The sequence below is a fragment of the Pleurotus ostreatus genome (genome assembly GCF_014466165.1).
Source record: "Pleurotus ostreatus strain PC9 chromosome Unknown scaffold_7, whole genome shotgun sequence".
Lineage (NCBI taxonomy): Eukaryota > Fungi > Basidiomycota > Agaricomycetes > Agaricales > Pleurotaceae > Pleurotus > Pleurotus ostreatus.
Genome location: NW_023503162.1, coordinates 204,512 through 218,691, shown reverse-complemented (window position 1 = coordinate 218,691; position 14,180 = coordinate 204,512). Strand labels below are relative to the sequence as shown.

The window sequence follows — 14,180 nt, the reverse complement described above, 5'->3', positions numbered from 1 at the left end:
ATACTCTGACAGAGTCAATGGTAGTCTACTATATAGTTACGAGCCCTATGTACATTGTAGGGCAGCGTTGCACAATCAGGACGACTTACCCCTGTCATTCCCCTGTGCGACCTCGTGTGACGCGACACTTCCCTTACCGGTTGTCTCTCGCCACACCCGCGTCCGTCGACAGCTGGACGCACTATTTCCATGAACGCAAACACACAGATTACGCGCCATGTACGCCTACGCGCCCATCACGCGCCCATACTCCGCCACGCCACCTCCACCCAGCACCAATGCCCCCACGCACCACACCACACCGACCCGTGGCACGGTACCCAGCATGCGGCCGCCGTGCTCCACAGGCTGACGGTCTGACGGTCCACCCACGACACGACGCGGCGCGACCCTCCACTTCTTAGGTACTTGCCGGCCTTCGGTACGGAGCCGCCATTGGTGCGTGCACATGTACGGCACGATGTCAGAGGTTGGGGAAGCAGGGGGGCGGGGGGGAGGGTTGGGAACGGGGAAAGGGTTGGGAACGGGAAATGGAGCTCTCAGCGGAGGCGTAAGTCGGGACGTACGCGTACGGGGAACTGGTGTAAATGCGCGTCCAACCGGGGCCGCGCCTTGGCCTCGAGAGCGGGATGGGTGTGTGGAACAGTGTAACTGTGTAGGCGCACGGCGCAAGCGCGAGTGCCAGCGCGGGAAGCCGCTTCAATGAGGGACGTGCGTGCATGCATCATGCAATTCAAGTTAGAGTCGAGTTCGAATTTGCAGTTCAGGTCGACGCGCGGCGCGCGGTGTCGGTGTTTTGGCTTTTGGCGTTGGCTTTTGGCGTTGGCGTTAGCGTTGGCGTTGGCGTTGCAATTTTGGCATTTTGGCGTTTTGGCGTGTATTGCACATGGCTCGGATAAATGTGCGGTTGGGGATATCGGGCGCCGTTAGACGTGTATATGAAGTGCGTGTATTCGTTGTGGTGCGCGGTGCGCGGTGCGTACGTGTAGGTAGCGAGTCGCGAGTCGTGAGTCGTGGGCGTACGGGTAGAGTGGCACGTAGGCGTAGGCGCAGGCGAGGATGCGTTATGCGTTATGTGATGTGTGATTTGTGTGTATATAATGTGTAATATATAATGTGTAATGTTCAATGCACGATGCACGATGTACTCTGACATGGACACCTTACAGTGTCCGCGTCGAAACGCCGATAGTCATTTATAATTTGCTGTCACACCTGGGTGTGCATGCACAGCTCCACGCCTGCTGCCTTCATACGTACCTCCCACGTACCACGGGCCGTGGTACGATATCCTCACCACAAGCGACGCTATCCCTATCCCTCCCGTAGCACGTGTATTGCGTATTGCGTATTGATAATTGCCAGTGATACAAACGCGGAGACGTGCACTCGATGTGCGGGTGATATACAGATACAGATGCCGATACACATACACATTATACATACACAGCGTTTGCCTATCCGCCTATCCGCCTATTTGCTTGCCTATTTGCTTATTTGCCTACGAATGCGAATACGTGGATGTGGATACGAATACGTGGCTGTGGATGGATACCCGGAGCCTGATTTTTATATCTATAAGTAATGAGTAATGACTAAGAGCACGAGAGCAGAAGAGCAGAAGAGCAGGATGATGCGGGGGATAATGATATAGCAAATACATGTACTGATACTTATACTAATTCTTAGACTGATACTGATACTGATACTGATACTAGGATGCTAGCGTGATAGGGTGCTATATATAATAGTCCGGGATGATGATGAGGAGGAGGAGGAGGATCATGGGGACGGTGTGATCGTGTTAGTGGTGCTGAGTCATAAGATAATTCTTCTTTTATGGTATTCATGCGTGTGGTTGTCGGTGTGCTCGGTGTTCTCGATGTTCTCGATGTTCTCAAGTGTGGTGTGTGTGTGGGGGGGGGTTCGGAGAATGTAGTGAGGAGAGGTGGAGAATGCAGAATGGGTAATAGGTAATGGGAGAAAGGGAGAAAAGGGGGAGAAAGGGAGAAAGGGAGGAGGGGGCGTTCAGCGCCGCCAGACGTCGATGGTGAGGCAGCCACCGGGGAGGAACTTTGCGTGGACGTGCGCCATGTCGGCGTCGTGCGGCGGGAATGCGACTTCCCACTCGTAGTGGCCTGTACGAAAAAGGGAGTCAGCAAACGCTCCACAGCGCACAGAATGCAAGTCGAAAGACGACACCGAAATCCACAGGGATAGCAAAAAAAGAAATTGAAAAGATAGGCAGGAAGAGGTGCTCACAATTGCGCTCGAGGTGCCACGCATCCGCGACGATGCCGAGCCTGTCGCCTCGCTTCGCGCACACGGTGACCATCTCGGGCTTCATCTCCGCGCCCATGCGCTGGGGGAACTGCACGCACAGCGTGTGCTTGGCGGGGGTGGAGTGGATCTGGAGGGGCGGGGCATCGGCGGGCGGCGGGGCGCGGTGGGCGCGCGCGAGGGGGGACGTCAGCGACGCGGGCGCGGGCGGGGAGGGCGCGCGGGAGGCGGGGGACGGGCCGTGCAGTGGCGGCGACGCGAAGGCGGGGTGCGACGAGGAGGGGGCGGTGTGGAAGGCCGTTATGGTCGGCGAGGGGGGCACGTAAGACGACCTGTTCGACGAGGAGCCCGAGGAGGACGCGGACGTCGAGCAGTAGTACGAGCCCGCGTACGAGGAGGCGTTGGAGGATATGGACGAGGAGGAGGACGACGAGGATGTGGAGGAGGAGGGGTGGTGCAGCGCGAAGGGCATGCGCAGGGCGAGGTGGTGCAGCATGTCGTTGGTTATTGGCGTCGGTGGTGACGTTGACGTTGACGGTGGTGGTGGTGGTGGTGACGTCGATGAGGATGAGGTGGATGTAGAAGAAGAGGCTGAGGAAGTGGATAGCGTACGTTCTGCTGCCGTCGACGGCTGGACCTGCTGCTTATATTGGAACTCCCGCGCCGGCGTCGTGTTCGCACTCGTGCTAGTCGGCATTTTCATCAACTCTTCCGCTATGATGCTTCCTCTTCCGGTGTGGTGCTTCCGCTGGTCAATTGACGGTGGTGTTTTGCGGCGAAGGTGAAACTTGGAGCAAGTGCGTGTGTGTGTCGAGGAAGAGAGAAGGGAAGGCGAGGAAGGGAGAGTGACGATATAAAAGGGCTGTGGAGCCATGGCCTCGCCTCCGTCCACCTCCCCCTGCTCCACACCCCGTCCAACCAGAAGCCCAGGACGGCCCACGGCCGAACTCAGGCGAATCAACCATCAAATCCCTCACGCCGCACGATCAGACCAGCTCCCCTTCCCCTTCCCCGTCCCAATTCGTCATCCGTCATCCGGCATCATGCATCAACACGTGGGGGCGGCGAATCCGCGAATGGGCGAATGGTTCAGGCAATGGTTCTGTTCGGATGATCGAAGGCGAACTTGCTTGCATTCGGGTTCGGGTGATCGACTATGTGGGCTGCGTCTGGCTTGCGTCTGGGAACATCTGCCTGGCTTCATCTGGCTACGGAGCATCCCCCCTACAGCCTGCGGACCATGGGAGACGGTACACGGCGACGGGTGTATGTAAGGCTGTGCGCCTGTGAGTCAATAGTCAATAGGATTGCAATTGATAGCGTGGAGAGTGGGATTAGTATGTCGCGTGGAGACAGGCCTAGGAGGGACCGTGGACAAGGGAGAAGGGCAGTTCGGATTACGGATCCTGAACCGCGTCTCACTTTTTCCCCAACACCATACACCCTCACACATCCCAACACGGACGTACATCTGAAAATTGTGAAATCATAGATCACTCCACGCTTCCAATCCATCCAATTATATAATATAACCCGCCTAGACGTCTAACGCTCCAGCTCCCAGCTCCCAGCTCCCACAAAGCTCCCATGTTCGCATGTCAATGCCATCTTTGTTCCTTTGTCCATGTGCCACACGCATACCGCCGTACGCGTTGATCTCAAGTACTCGGCCGAGCTGAACACTGAAGCTTGAAGTATTGAACGTCATGAACGGGTTTCATTTTCATATTGTTTTATAATCCGGTTCTCCAATCGGCGCACAAACTCGGAATTCGGATTTGACTGGGAAGGCTGGGAAGGTTATGCCCGTGGGAAGGGGGGAACGGAGAACTCGGACGAGCATCCACAGAACATAGAACACGAGAAGAACACGAAGCGACGGGGACGTTCGAACTTCCCACCACCCACCAACGCAGAAACTCTGATAAGTCTGATAAGTCCGATAAGTCTGATAGCTTCGCCACCTGCCGCACACTGCTGGACTCTGATGCAGATGATTGGATATTGGATGCTGATGATTGGATGCTGATTGGATGATGGTTGGGGATAGACATGAAAGACAGCAGGCGATAAGCACAGCGGCTCCGGTTCGCTGAGTCGCTGAGTCGCTGAGTCGAACCTACTACCTAGATTTCCAGAAGCTAATCGTACGGGGTATGCGGACTGCCAATCGGGCCAATGACGCACGGCGAATAGGAATAGGAATAGGAATACGAATACGAATACGAATACGAATAGGGATAGAGTTGACCAATGAGTACTGAGTACTTGAATAATGATTATTGGGGCGACAATTGCAAGGTGTGTTAGTGTTAGTATGTCGGAAGGTGATGAATGAGATTGGTATTGGTATTGGTATTGATATTGGAGAGGGCGAGGTAAGGCACACAGATCGGGGGAGGCACAGCGGGGGGGAGGTGGGGAAAGGCACACAGCCAATCGGAGGAATGGTACACGGAATGGAAGAGGGGGGGAGGGCCAGGCCTGTGCAGACGCCGAAGCCGAGTCCCTGAGCCCCTGAGTCCCTGCTCCCCGTTCTCCTGTCCATATCCCCTATTGAATATCGACGATCGATGATCTCCTGTCCAAGCTAGGGACTGTAAACGCACGCACAACGCCATTCGTCTCGCGGCTGATGACACCGCTTCCGAGTCCGAGTCCGGGATAAGTCCGCGCATCGACATCGCATTTCATCGCATCGCATTGCGCAAAGCATGTACATATCCACTATCACTATCTCTATGCAGGCAGGGGATCACTTCGTACTAACTAGGCCGGGTGGGCATGTTGATGTGCAGGGTGGCCCGAAATTGGAATGCATTGCTCTGCTGTGCTCTGCTCCGCTGTGCTGTCTGTGCCTCTGCCGTGGAAGAGAGGAGCTTAAGGCGAGCCGGAGCCAGGAGGATTGGCGGGGTGGCAGGGACCAGGTCGGCTTCGGAGCACCGCTGTGCAGAGTAAGAGACTCTGGGCGATCAAGACTCTTCGCTGCCTCTACGTCGACACTGCCCAATCGCGAGTATCCCGTCGATCACTCGGTACTCGGTTCTTAGTACTCGGTACTCGGTTCTTGGTATTCGGCACTCAATCATCACCGCCTCCAGGTCCCGCCCTCCCCGTCACCGTCACCGTCCCCGCCTTGAAGTTGCTTTGGCAGTTCCTCGATGGTGAAGGAATATGGAAGATGGTGAAGGTATACCGTCGGCGTGCGTCACCGCCTCCAGGTCCCATTGCCAGGCTCACGCCTTCCAGCTTTCGAGCCTTCTGGCCTATCGAAGAGATAGGCTCGACTCGGGTGAGCTTAGGCCGGCGAGTAGCCGAACAAGAGCCTCTTGCGGTGCCGTGACCCCTTGGGATCAAGTATACCTTCATACCATCGGCCTGCGACACCGGTTTCGGGTCGCACCCCAATCCCTCAGCTTCTCCATTACCGGAGCTTGGAATCCACAGATCAGGCCGAGCTTGGGCTGGGTGGGTGGCGCTGTAACTGGCGTGCCTGTGGTCGGGAAGCAATGAGACTGGGCAGTGTCGTTGCCCTTCAGCGACTCTACGCTCACTTCCAGCGATCGCATACGGTTAGCTTCAACCTCGCTTGCGGGCCTCAGTAACGGGTCTGACCCGCCCCACCTACTGCTTCCCGCCGTAGATAACTAGATAAGTAGATAGGTGGGAGAGAGCTTGATTAGGGTTGGCCAGAACTCTGGATCCGTGGGGAGAATGCCATCTCTGGAGAATTCTCTGGAGAAAGCGCCCAAGCACGTGGTGCGTTGGCAACGTCCCACACGATTCAACAATCACACTGTACCAGACGACACTTGGCTTCGTCGCCCTCCTCGCCGCCCTGGCCTCTCCCTGTCGCCGCCCTGTCCCACCTTTCATCGGCCCTCGTCGATTACTTCCTAGTATTACTGCACTACCATTCTTCAGGCAGAACACCAGTAACGCGCCATCATGGTCCAGCGCTGTACTCTTTGGTCAGTTGGTAAGAAAACACAATGATCTCCTGAGACATGTACCAATCAAACACATTCTAGGCGGATATATACACTCAGGGATTGTAGCAACAGAGCAAATCACGCACCAGTATATGTGTATCTTTTTGCAGAAATAAAAGGCGGCTTGAGGTCCGAATATTGGTGCCCTGCCTCTCCCCGAGCACTCCTCTGATCCTCAGTCAATATTGAGATGAACAATCCTCGTCCCAGCCCGTTCTCACAGTGCACGAACACGGGATGCCAATCTCCCAATCTAGGACCGGTGTTACTCTGCCAGGGCAAAGGGGAGGACCCCCAGAATTGTGGGCATTGGTATCAAATGGTACGTGGACATTGTATTCAACCTATCCGTTGACTGACTTACAACAGTGCCGTTCATGTAACAATTTCTTATGGCACAACCCCAAGACACCGCTGGAACTTGTGCCCGACCATCTGTTGATGCGCCATGCTTCCAAGCAGTCTCTTGCTGACTTCCCACCCGGCCATCCTCTCAACCGTCTTGACTGCGCCCATCCCAACTGTCGAGGCAAAGACAACCGGCCACGCGTAGCCAATCGGGCATGCGATAGATTCCCCCAATTGTGTCAAACATGCTGTCGCGCGGAGGGTGGCTGTTCAAAGCACAAAACCGAGGAGTCCCAGCAATCGCGCGCTGCCGAAGCTGACAAAACTGCTTCTGCCAGCCCTGCACCCAGTGCTGCGAGCAGCGGTACTTCTCTGCCTGCTGAGCCTGTCTCCAAGTTTGCACGCCCGCTGACCACTGGGTTTGGCCAGGCCTTCGCCGTCACCTGTCAGAAGAAACTCGCAAGTAACCAGAAGGCCGAAAATGAGAAGAAGATTACGGAGACCATGGGCAACCTTGTTGTTGTCCTGTTGTGGCTCAAGGTCAGTCAGTCCACATGTTGATATTTGCTCCTACGCTCATCAGAACCCAGGCCAATAGTAAGCCGATTCGGCTCAACGTCGTTGTCCAACATGCCGGAACATTGGTCCTATCAGATCAACCTGCGATCATCGACAGACTCCACAACGTCACGCTAATCAGTGTTTTCAAAGCGCTACCGCGCCCAGAATGGATTGAACAAGATTTCAGTATTCCCATTGCTGTTCCTCGTATTCCTCGCATTCTCTGTCGTCTCCCTAGTCTTGAAAACACCGACTGCCTCGAGTTGGAAGAGGAGCTTGGGGTCCTCGGAATACAAAATCGGCATTTCAACATGCACACTATGCAGCCCGGAAGTGATGTCGCCCTTCCTTTACGACGTTCAGCATCTGTCGTCTCCCTTTTGGAATCGGGCGATCCTGTCTCTCATTTCACATCGACTACTTCAGGCTCATCGAAGCGTGCACGTTTAAGCACTCTTTCCCCACCTCGTTCCCCGCCCCCTGCTCCTTCGGACTTCAATATCAAACTACCATTTCCAAGGATGTACGCTTGTGAGATGATGTCTGGCTTCCGGGTCTTGAACGCCCTTGTGGCAGGAGGGTTTACACTGGGCGAGGCATTCTCTCAGGCATTTGCAAGCTCTGACTTCGTGTATAAAACGGTGACCAAACACAGGAAGATCTACGAGCGTGCTAGAAACGCGCATGTCCTTGAACTATACCGAGACATGGGTTGTACACCTGAAGGTAAATGGTGTAATGTTGTTCGTGATGTTACGAACATCTTGATATGTAAATCCATCAGTTAAAGTTCACATTCTGTCTGCTGATGATCCAAATATAGCTGATGAGAGCCGCCAGCCGTCTCTCACACCATCCGAACACCAGGCAACATCTGAGGCGGATGCTGATAGCATCACAGATGATTCCGGACCACCGCTCTCTCCTCCCCTTGAAGCTTCTGAAAAATCACCGACACCTTCTCTGAACGCCGATTACGGAGGATTTCTCACAGACTCTGTCATCTACCTAGTCACACATCAAAAATTCGAAATGCGGGGCGGCCAACTTACTGCAGCTTGGACCGCCGACATGGAAAACTTGAATCTCTACACCACCAGAACTCCAGCTGTCCATGGCTCGATCAAGCGGGTATCCATAGTATGTCTATCCCCTTGTCTCTCGCTATTCATGGCAGTGATAGTGATCCCTACACTAGGGATATATTCACGAGCAGGGAATGTATGCTATCAAGCGCATTTCTCTCCCTGGAGAATGGTGGACCCAGTGGACTAGCGCTGCGAATGCCATCTGGGTTGAAGCTTCGCGTGTTGCTCTTTGCTTCGATGCTGCTTGCGGCTTTCATCAGCTTGCGAAGAACAACAATACGGCACTTTACCGTAAGCTCACCGCATTGTGGTTCTTGCGTAAGCTAACCCAGTATACAGTGTTCCGTGTTTTGCCCACATCAATCTTTGTAATATGTGGACAATTTCAAATTGCGCAAGAATGGATTGAAGGCCAATCCAAGCGACTGTCCGCTGAGGACTTGATACTATGGCAACATACAATGGAGGCATTCTCGCATTACACATATCAAGCAAGTGGGGGTCTTTTACTTCATTCCGGCTTCCAATGTATGTTGCCTCGTCTTCCTAAAGCTGCATCTGATGTAGTCCCAAATAGATCATTCAGTCGAGAAGCCTGTTGAGACTTCGGTCAAGGGCAAGGCTGTAGAGGGTGCCACCATACGACAAGCTATCATTTTTGATTGTGCCACTCACATGTAAGTTCCCATACCATTGCTCACGCCCCTTGGCTGACTGTTGTCTACCCTCCTTGTAGATCAGGTAGACTGGGTCACGATAGCGCACTTCCAAATATTGGCCCATTTCTTCGTAGCGAGGGCCAGGCTGCCCTCGCCAATTTCGCAAACACTCACATTTGCAACGAAGTATGCAGATCACTCGGTCTGATTCCTGTCTAAGTTACCCCATCGTTCTGCAGCACCATCCACCAAAATGCCATGTCTTTGTGGCACCCAAAAGACCCAATAATGGTCATCCACTCTTCGACACCTTTTTGCTTACTGCCGTTATAACCTCATAAACACCACAATAAAAACTATTATTCTATACTTTTCATATTTACAATAAAAATGATGGTGCTGCTTAATTCAGAGGAGGCGAATCAACATGTACGGTAGAAAACAAGTCATCAAAAGGTACGTTCCATGGCATATGTCCTTTGCGCTCGAGTTCCTGGATTACATACCTATTACGACGCTTAATCATTTCATCCAAATAGAAATTATACCGAGTGACTTCCATGTTTCTGAGGATCGCCGTGTAGCCACCGAGCCAGACATTTGTTTGCTCACAGATCGAAGTATTGAACCGCCAATTTCCATTTGCATCCAAGAGCTCGGGAAAGGCGGCAGGATTACAGTGCTGTTGACAGAACGTATCGGTTTCCTTGTGCTTTGTTCGGAAATGGAAGACATCAACAGGCTGCGCAGTTCGCGCGAAATGAGTATCGTTATTGGCTTTCTGATGGGCCACGAGTTTGCAGTTGGAATCGTAGAATAGGTATTCCGGAGTTGAATTGGGGGTGGGAAAGGTTGCTCGAGCAGCAAGCTATAACAGCCATTAAAAGGGCGTCAAACTCATAGAAATTCACTTACGTTGACCGCAGAGATTGCCTCAGAACCGTAGAGCGTCGCGCGCGAAAGAATTACTCCACATGGCCGCATGAACAGCAACTCGGTGTGTGTGTAATTAGTACCAAAGCACGCCCGTAGCTTGCGTTTGGTATATCCAGGTGCAATTGGCTTTTCCTCGCAGCTCTCAATCACTCCATGTTCATCGGGCTCTGTCGCATCGCCATGCAGTGCAGTCGAGTCGTTAGGTACTACGACTCCAGTGGCACGCAGGAGCCGTGAGTGTAGTTGAGGCACCGAAACCCCCTTCGCAAAGTAGCGAGACTCTAATTGACGGTGAGTGGGATCTTCGCAAGTTCGAAAACGTCCGCAAATTGGGGCATCACAGTCATCGATCGCACATTTGAGGTTGCGTTTGCGATGATTCGGGCAAAAGCGATCGTTTCGGCTCACTAAAGGTGTCTTGCAATCATGAACACCACAACAAGGGTGGCCCATATTGTTTCCGTCGCATACGGCTGCCTGTATCTTGCCTGGATTGAAGAGTAATATATGTTAGTTGAAAGTTCGCAACAATCCAGAAACCAGGCAGCCTTACGCAGTTCGCCGTTCTCATCTTCAGAAATATGGCAACAGAGGTTGCACACGTGAGGATACGCGTCCTGTCCGACACCCTCCATGGTCCCATTCCGCTCCGAGAGGGCCGATTGAAGTCGATCCACTTGACTACTCTCGTTATGTGGCAACGATAGGATCCACCCATGTTCGGCCTTGTCAATAAGCAACGAGTATAAGAAAAACCCATTTAGAACATCCTCGGGTCGGATGGACAAGGAGAACTGCCAATTTGGATAATGGTAGCCATTACGATAGGGTACAGGAAACATCGCGAACGCGGCTTCATTATTCCTGATGTGAGGTTGAGGAGGAGCCAGTGCGTGGTTGTATATCCGAGCCCAATTGGTTGCCGAAATCCTAATTGTCCGTTGTATAAGCAAAGGCTGCAAAAAGTACCTCGAGGCGGCACGCACCAGCCAAACACCTGTCCTGCGACGAATAGCTCAAGAAGGGCATTCTCGATGAAGAAATGTTGCGCTACTTGTATTATGTCGGGGATCCCACCATAGTATGTGCGCTGAGACTTGTGGATGTGATAATCGGTGTGGTAGTGTGTTTGACATTCTGCAGATTAAGTGAGATGATACCAAGGAGAAAAGTGATGTATTCTACTTCGACAATACAAAGTAGTGACGTAGATAGGAAGTGGCCCATCGCGTACGGTAAATAAGCTTGCTTTGTAGGATCGTGGCTCAACGAGAGCGCGTTTGACTCCCTTGGTATGACTGGAACATTGAGGGGATAGGCAGACTTTTGTGGGTGGAAACAGATGGCGATAAGCTGGATCGAGGAGTAGTGGTTGGCGTGTAGGGATAATAAGCGGCTAAAGGTACTCACAAGTGCCCTTTTCCAGCGCGAATCGGTTATATTCATAGATCTCAGCCGAACTTGCTGGCGCGGATTCTCCCACCCAAATCTCATCGCGCAGAGCGTCCCATACAGCTGCTACCAAGCCTTCACTCCACTCCATCGCACTTGAAAGGGTCTCGAGGATGATATGTGGCAGTAGAACGGGGGCCAAATTGTTCGCGTGTTGGTGAATTGAAAGGTATGGCCGGGCAAAAGTGGCCAATCGTACGAAGCGGAGCACGGATGCGAGAGTGATGCGAGAATCGGATGGGAGTCGAGTAAAAGACGATGCCATATGCGCCAACTGTAGCCGTTTCGTTGCCCGTCGTCGTTGCAAGCGGCCGGGAGGACTCAGGCGTCGGGGCACACGGTGAGAGATCGGTTCAGATCTAAGTTTGTTCACATGAACGAGGTGCCAAGAGATCATGTGCTCACCAGGTCACGCCAATGGGTCACGAGGTTCTCTGGAGATTCCCTGGAGACGAAACTCCCCACGGATCGTGTGCCCTCGGGTTGGCGGGTCGGACCAAGGACAATCACAATGCTGCGGTATACCTCCCTGCCTTGCCAGGCAGATACGTCAGATCTAGACTATCGGGCTGAAGCACTGCGATACGTCGCGTTGGATATCGGATCCTGGAGAGGCAGGCGTTCGCTTGGACGTCTGCAGTCGGTCCGCTCCACTCGATGTCGGCTACATACAACGACGACAACGATGACGACGACAGACGTGTTAGATACCGGAAATTAACGTGCAGGTTTACCGGTGTGTTCCATCCAAGTTATGGATGCGTCGTTCGTGGTTCACGTTGGGAGTCGGTGCGCTCCATCGCAGAAACGTACGATGCGACGTTAAGTAGATACATAAATCAATGACCATTTAAATACCAAATTGTGGCAGATCTGCGATGTGTTCAGTTCATGTTCATTGAGCGTTAGTGCCCGCACATCGGTTCTTCCTTGGGTTGGGGCAGCGCCGAGACGAGCCGAGTGGTGCGGTGTGCAAGGAGCATTGTGTTGAGGTTGAGTGGCCCGGGATGCCCGATGGGAGCTAGCAGAGTCGAAGGCCGAGGACCAGACGATGGAAGTCGCGCATTCCTCTCATTATGAGAATGGGCGCGTTCATGTTCTAATGATTGAGCATTGAATCGAATCAAATCAATTGAATCACGGGTGGAGTAGAAGGAGTGAGCCAAGACTCAATTTCGAGCGAGCGCGCAGATGCAGCGTCTTCGAAACAGCAGAGCGTATGCGCAAAGCACGGCCAACGGGCAATACGGCGTGGTGCTGGCTCGTTTGGAGGTGGAGGGGGCGTGGTGGGTTGAAAGGTGCTGGTTGGATATTTTCTGGTGGGTCGTTCGCCGCACATAGTAATCAATAACGCGTATAATTAGGTGTGACGCTAGAAGTGAACCAATGAACGCACGAACAGAACGGATCCTCAGTGTGAATTGTTCGCTGGGAGTGGGAGTGGAAGTAGTGAATGCGGGAGTCCGACTCGATGGCGGCCTGGGTTCGGGAGTCGCACGGAGGGTGCCTTGTTGGGCGCCGACCGCGCACCTTCAAACACCCAAGCTTCAAGCTTCTGATTATGAGTAACGCGTACCGCAGAGCATGATGCGCACGATAGGGCCTCGCTCCGACGCGCATCCACCGATATTATTCGAGATCAACGAAGATATCACGCCTCCCCTCCATCAGGGACGCATTGGCTCCCACTCTCCACCTTCTTTGCATCTCCCTTGCAGGCATACCAAGCCCCAATCGTCTCCTACACCCTGAGCATAGGGCCAGACCGTTCGAACCGTTACTAAACCATGGTGGCCGTGGTGCACGGCATGGTGCCGGGTGGTGCAAGCGAAAGAGCGTTGAAGGGGTGTGGATACTCTGTGATGCTCGGCATGCGGGAGAAGTGATAATACGTAAACCGACGGACACTGCACGGTAATAATGAGAGGAAGGAGAAATGGCGGTGGATTTGGTGGCGGCCTAGAGTGGACACAGCGTGCAGGATAACATATTGTTGCTAACATTACATATCCAATATGTGGAGTAAATGTGCAATAATCCTTCAATATAGAGTCGTGTAATATGTGATAAATATTTACTCACAATGAGAGGTTTAAGTCAGTTGAGGATAATACTGCCGTTGCTATCTCATACTCATTACATATTGGTCACACTCGAGATAACTGGGTATGACATGCTTAACTGAGATATTCTTCAGATAGCAATCAAAATAATACCGCAGATAATATCTGATCCTGCACCCAGTGGGAGTGCGTGTCGGGAGAATGGAAGTGGACGATGGCAAGTTCGATGGCGGGCCCACGTCGGGCGTTGGCAATCCAGATCCAGAAAATCTATTAATTAGTGTTCGACCTCCAGCTTCCAATGCGACTGTGAAATGAGAAGTTGAAGGCATGGCGGGTCTCTGTTGTGCAAGAAGACCCAACGAGACTGGAGCCGACGCACCATTGCACGATGTGCGAGCAAGCCGGGCGTTCCTTCTCGCTAGCTTCTACGGCGTTCTACCTTGTTCTACGTCGGATCGGCATTGAGTCATATATTGGAGCTCGTGGAGCGCATGTCTGATGGCCGGTGGCGGGCTGGTCCACCGTAAAGCCCCAAGGCTTCTAGTGGGAATTCATGAATTAAGGTAGATCTTCATTAATACTCTCAACCGGCTCGTCCGTCGCAGATGCAGTGGAGCGTCGAGCAAGCGTCGGACGTAGAGATGCGTGTTCCGTAATTTCCGTTTACAAGGGTCGTTCGTGGGCTCAGCTCGCGTTTCTAGTACAATTGGAGCGGAGTGGCCACTGTCCGTATGACGCGAGCAGGCGTCGGGCGCTATTCCATGCGAATCTATTGAGTTCATCGTTGATGTTCACCCG

The 14,180-nt window shown here is 53.0% G+C and overlaps 3 protein-coding genes across 3 annotated transcripts; 1 reads left to right on the top strand and 2 right to left on the bottom strand.

Annotated features, from left to right (window-relative positions):
- Positions 1-2,028: 2,028 nt before the first annotated feature.
- On the bottom strand, positions 2,029-2,977 carry PC9H_009265 (uncharacterized protein; the record flags this gene model as incomplete). The annotated part of the gene is made up of 2 exons (XM_036778770.1): positions 2,029-2,138; positions 2,263-2,977. 2 exons carry the CDS (start codon positions 2,975-2,977, stop codon positions 2,029-2,031), a joined length of 825 nt encoding a protein of 274 aa, XP_036628159.1.
- Positions 2,978-6,462: 3,485 nt separating this feature from the next.
- Positions 6,463-9,147, top strand: PC9H_009264 (uncharacterized protein; the record flags this gene model as incomplete). The annotated part of the gene is made up of 8 exons (XM_036778769.1): positions 6,463-6,594; positions 6,642-7,160; positions 7,211-7,952; positions 8,005-8,321; positions 8,380-8,560; positions 8,609-8,797; positions 8,847-8,946; positions 9,006-9,147. 8 exons carry the CDS (start codon positions 6,463-6,465, stop codon positions 9,145-9,147), a joined length of 2,322 nt encoding a protein of 773 aa, XP_036628158.1.
- Positions 9,148-9,331: 184 nt separating this feature from the next.
- PC9H_009263 (uncharacterized protein) lies at positions 9,332-11,581 on the bottom strand (the record flags this gene model as incomplete). The annotated part of the gene is made up of 6 exons (XM_036778768.1): positions 9,332-9,796; positions 9,844-10,352; positions 10,418-10,794; positions 10,851-11,001; positions 11,050-11,162; positions 11,271-11,581. 6 exons carry the CDS (start codon positions 11,579-11,581, stop codon positions 9,332-9,334), a joined length of 1,926 nt encoding a protein of 641 aa, XP_036628157.1.
- Between the last annotated feature and the right edge of the window lie 2,599 nt (positions 11,582-14,180).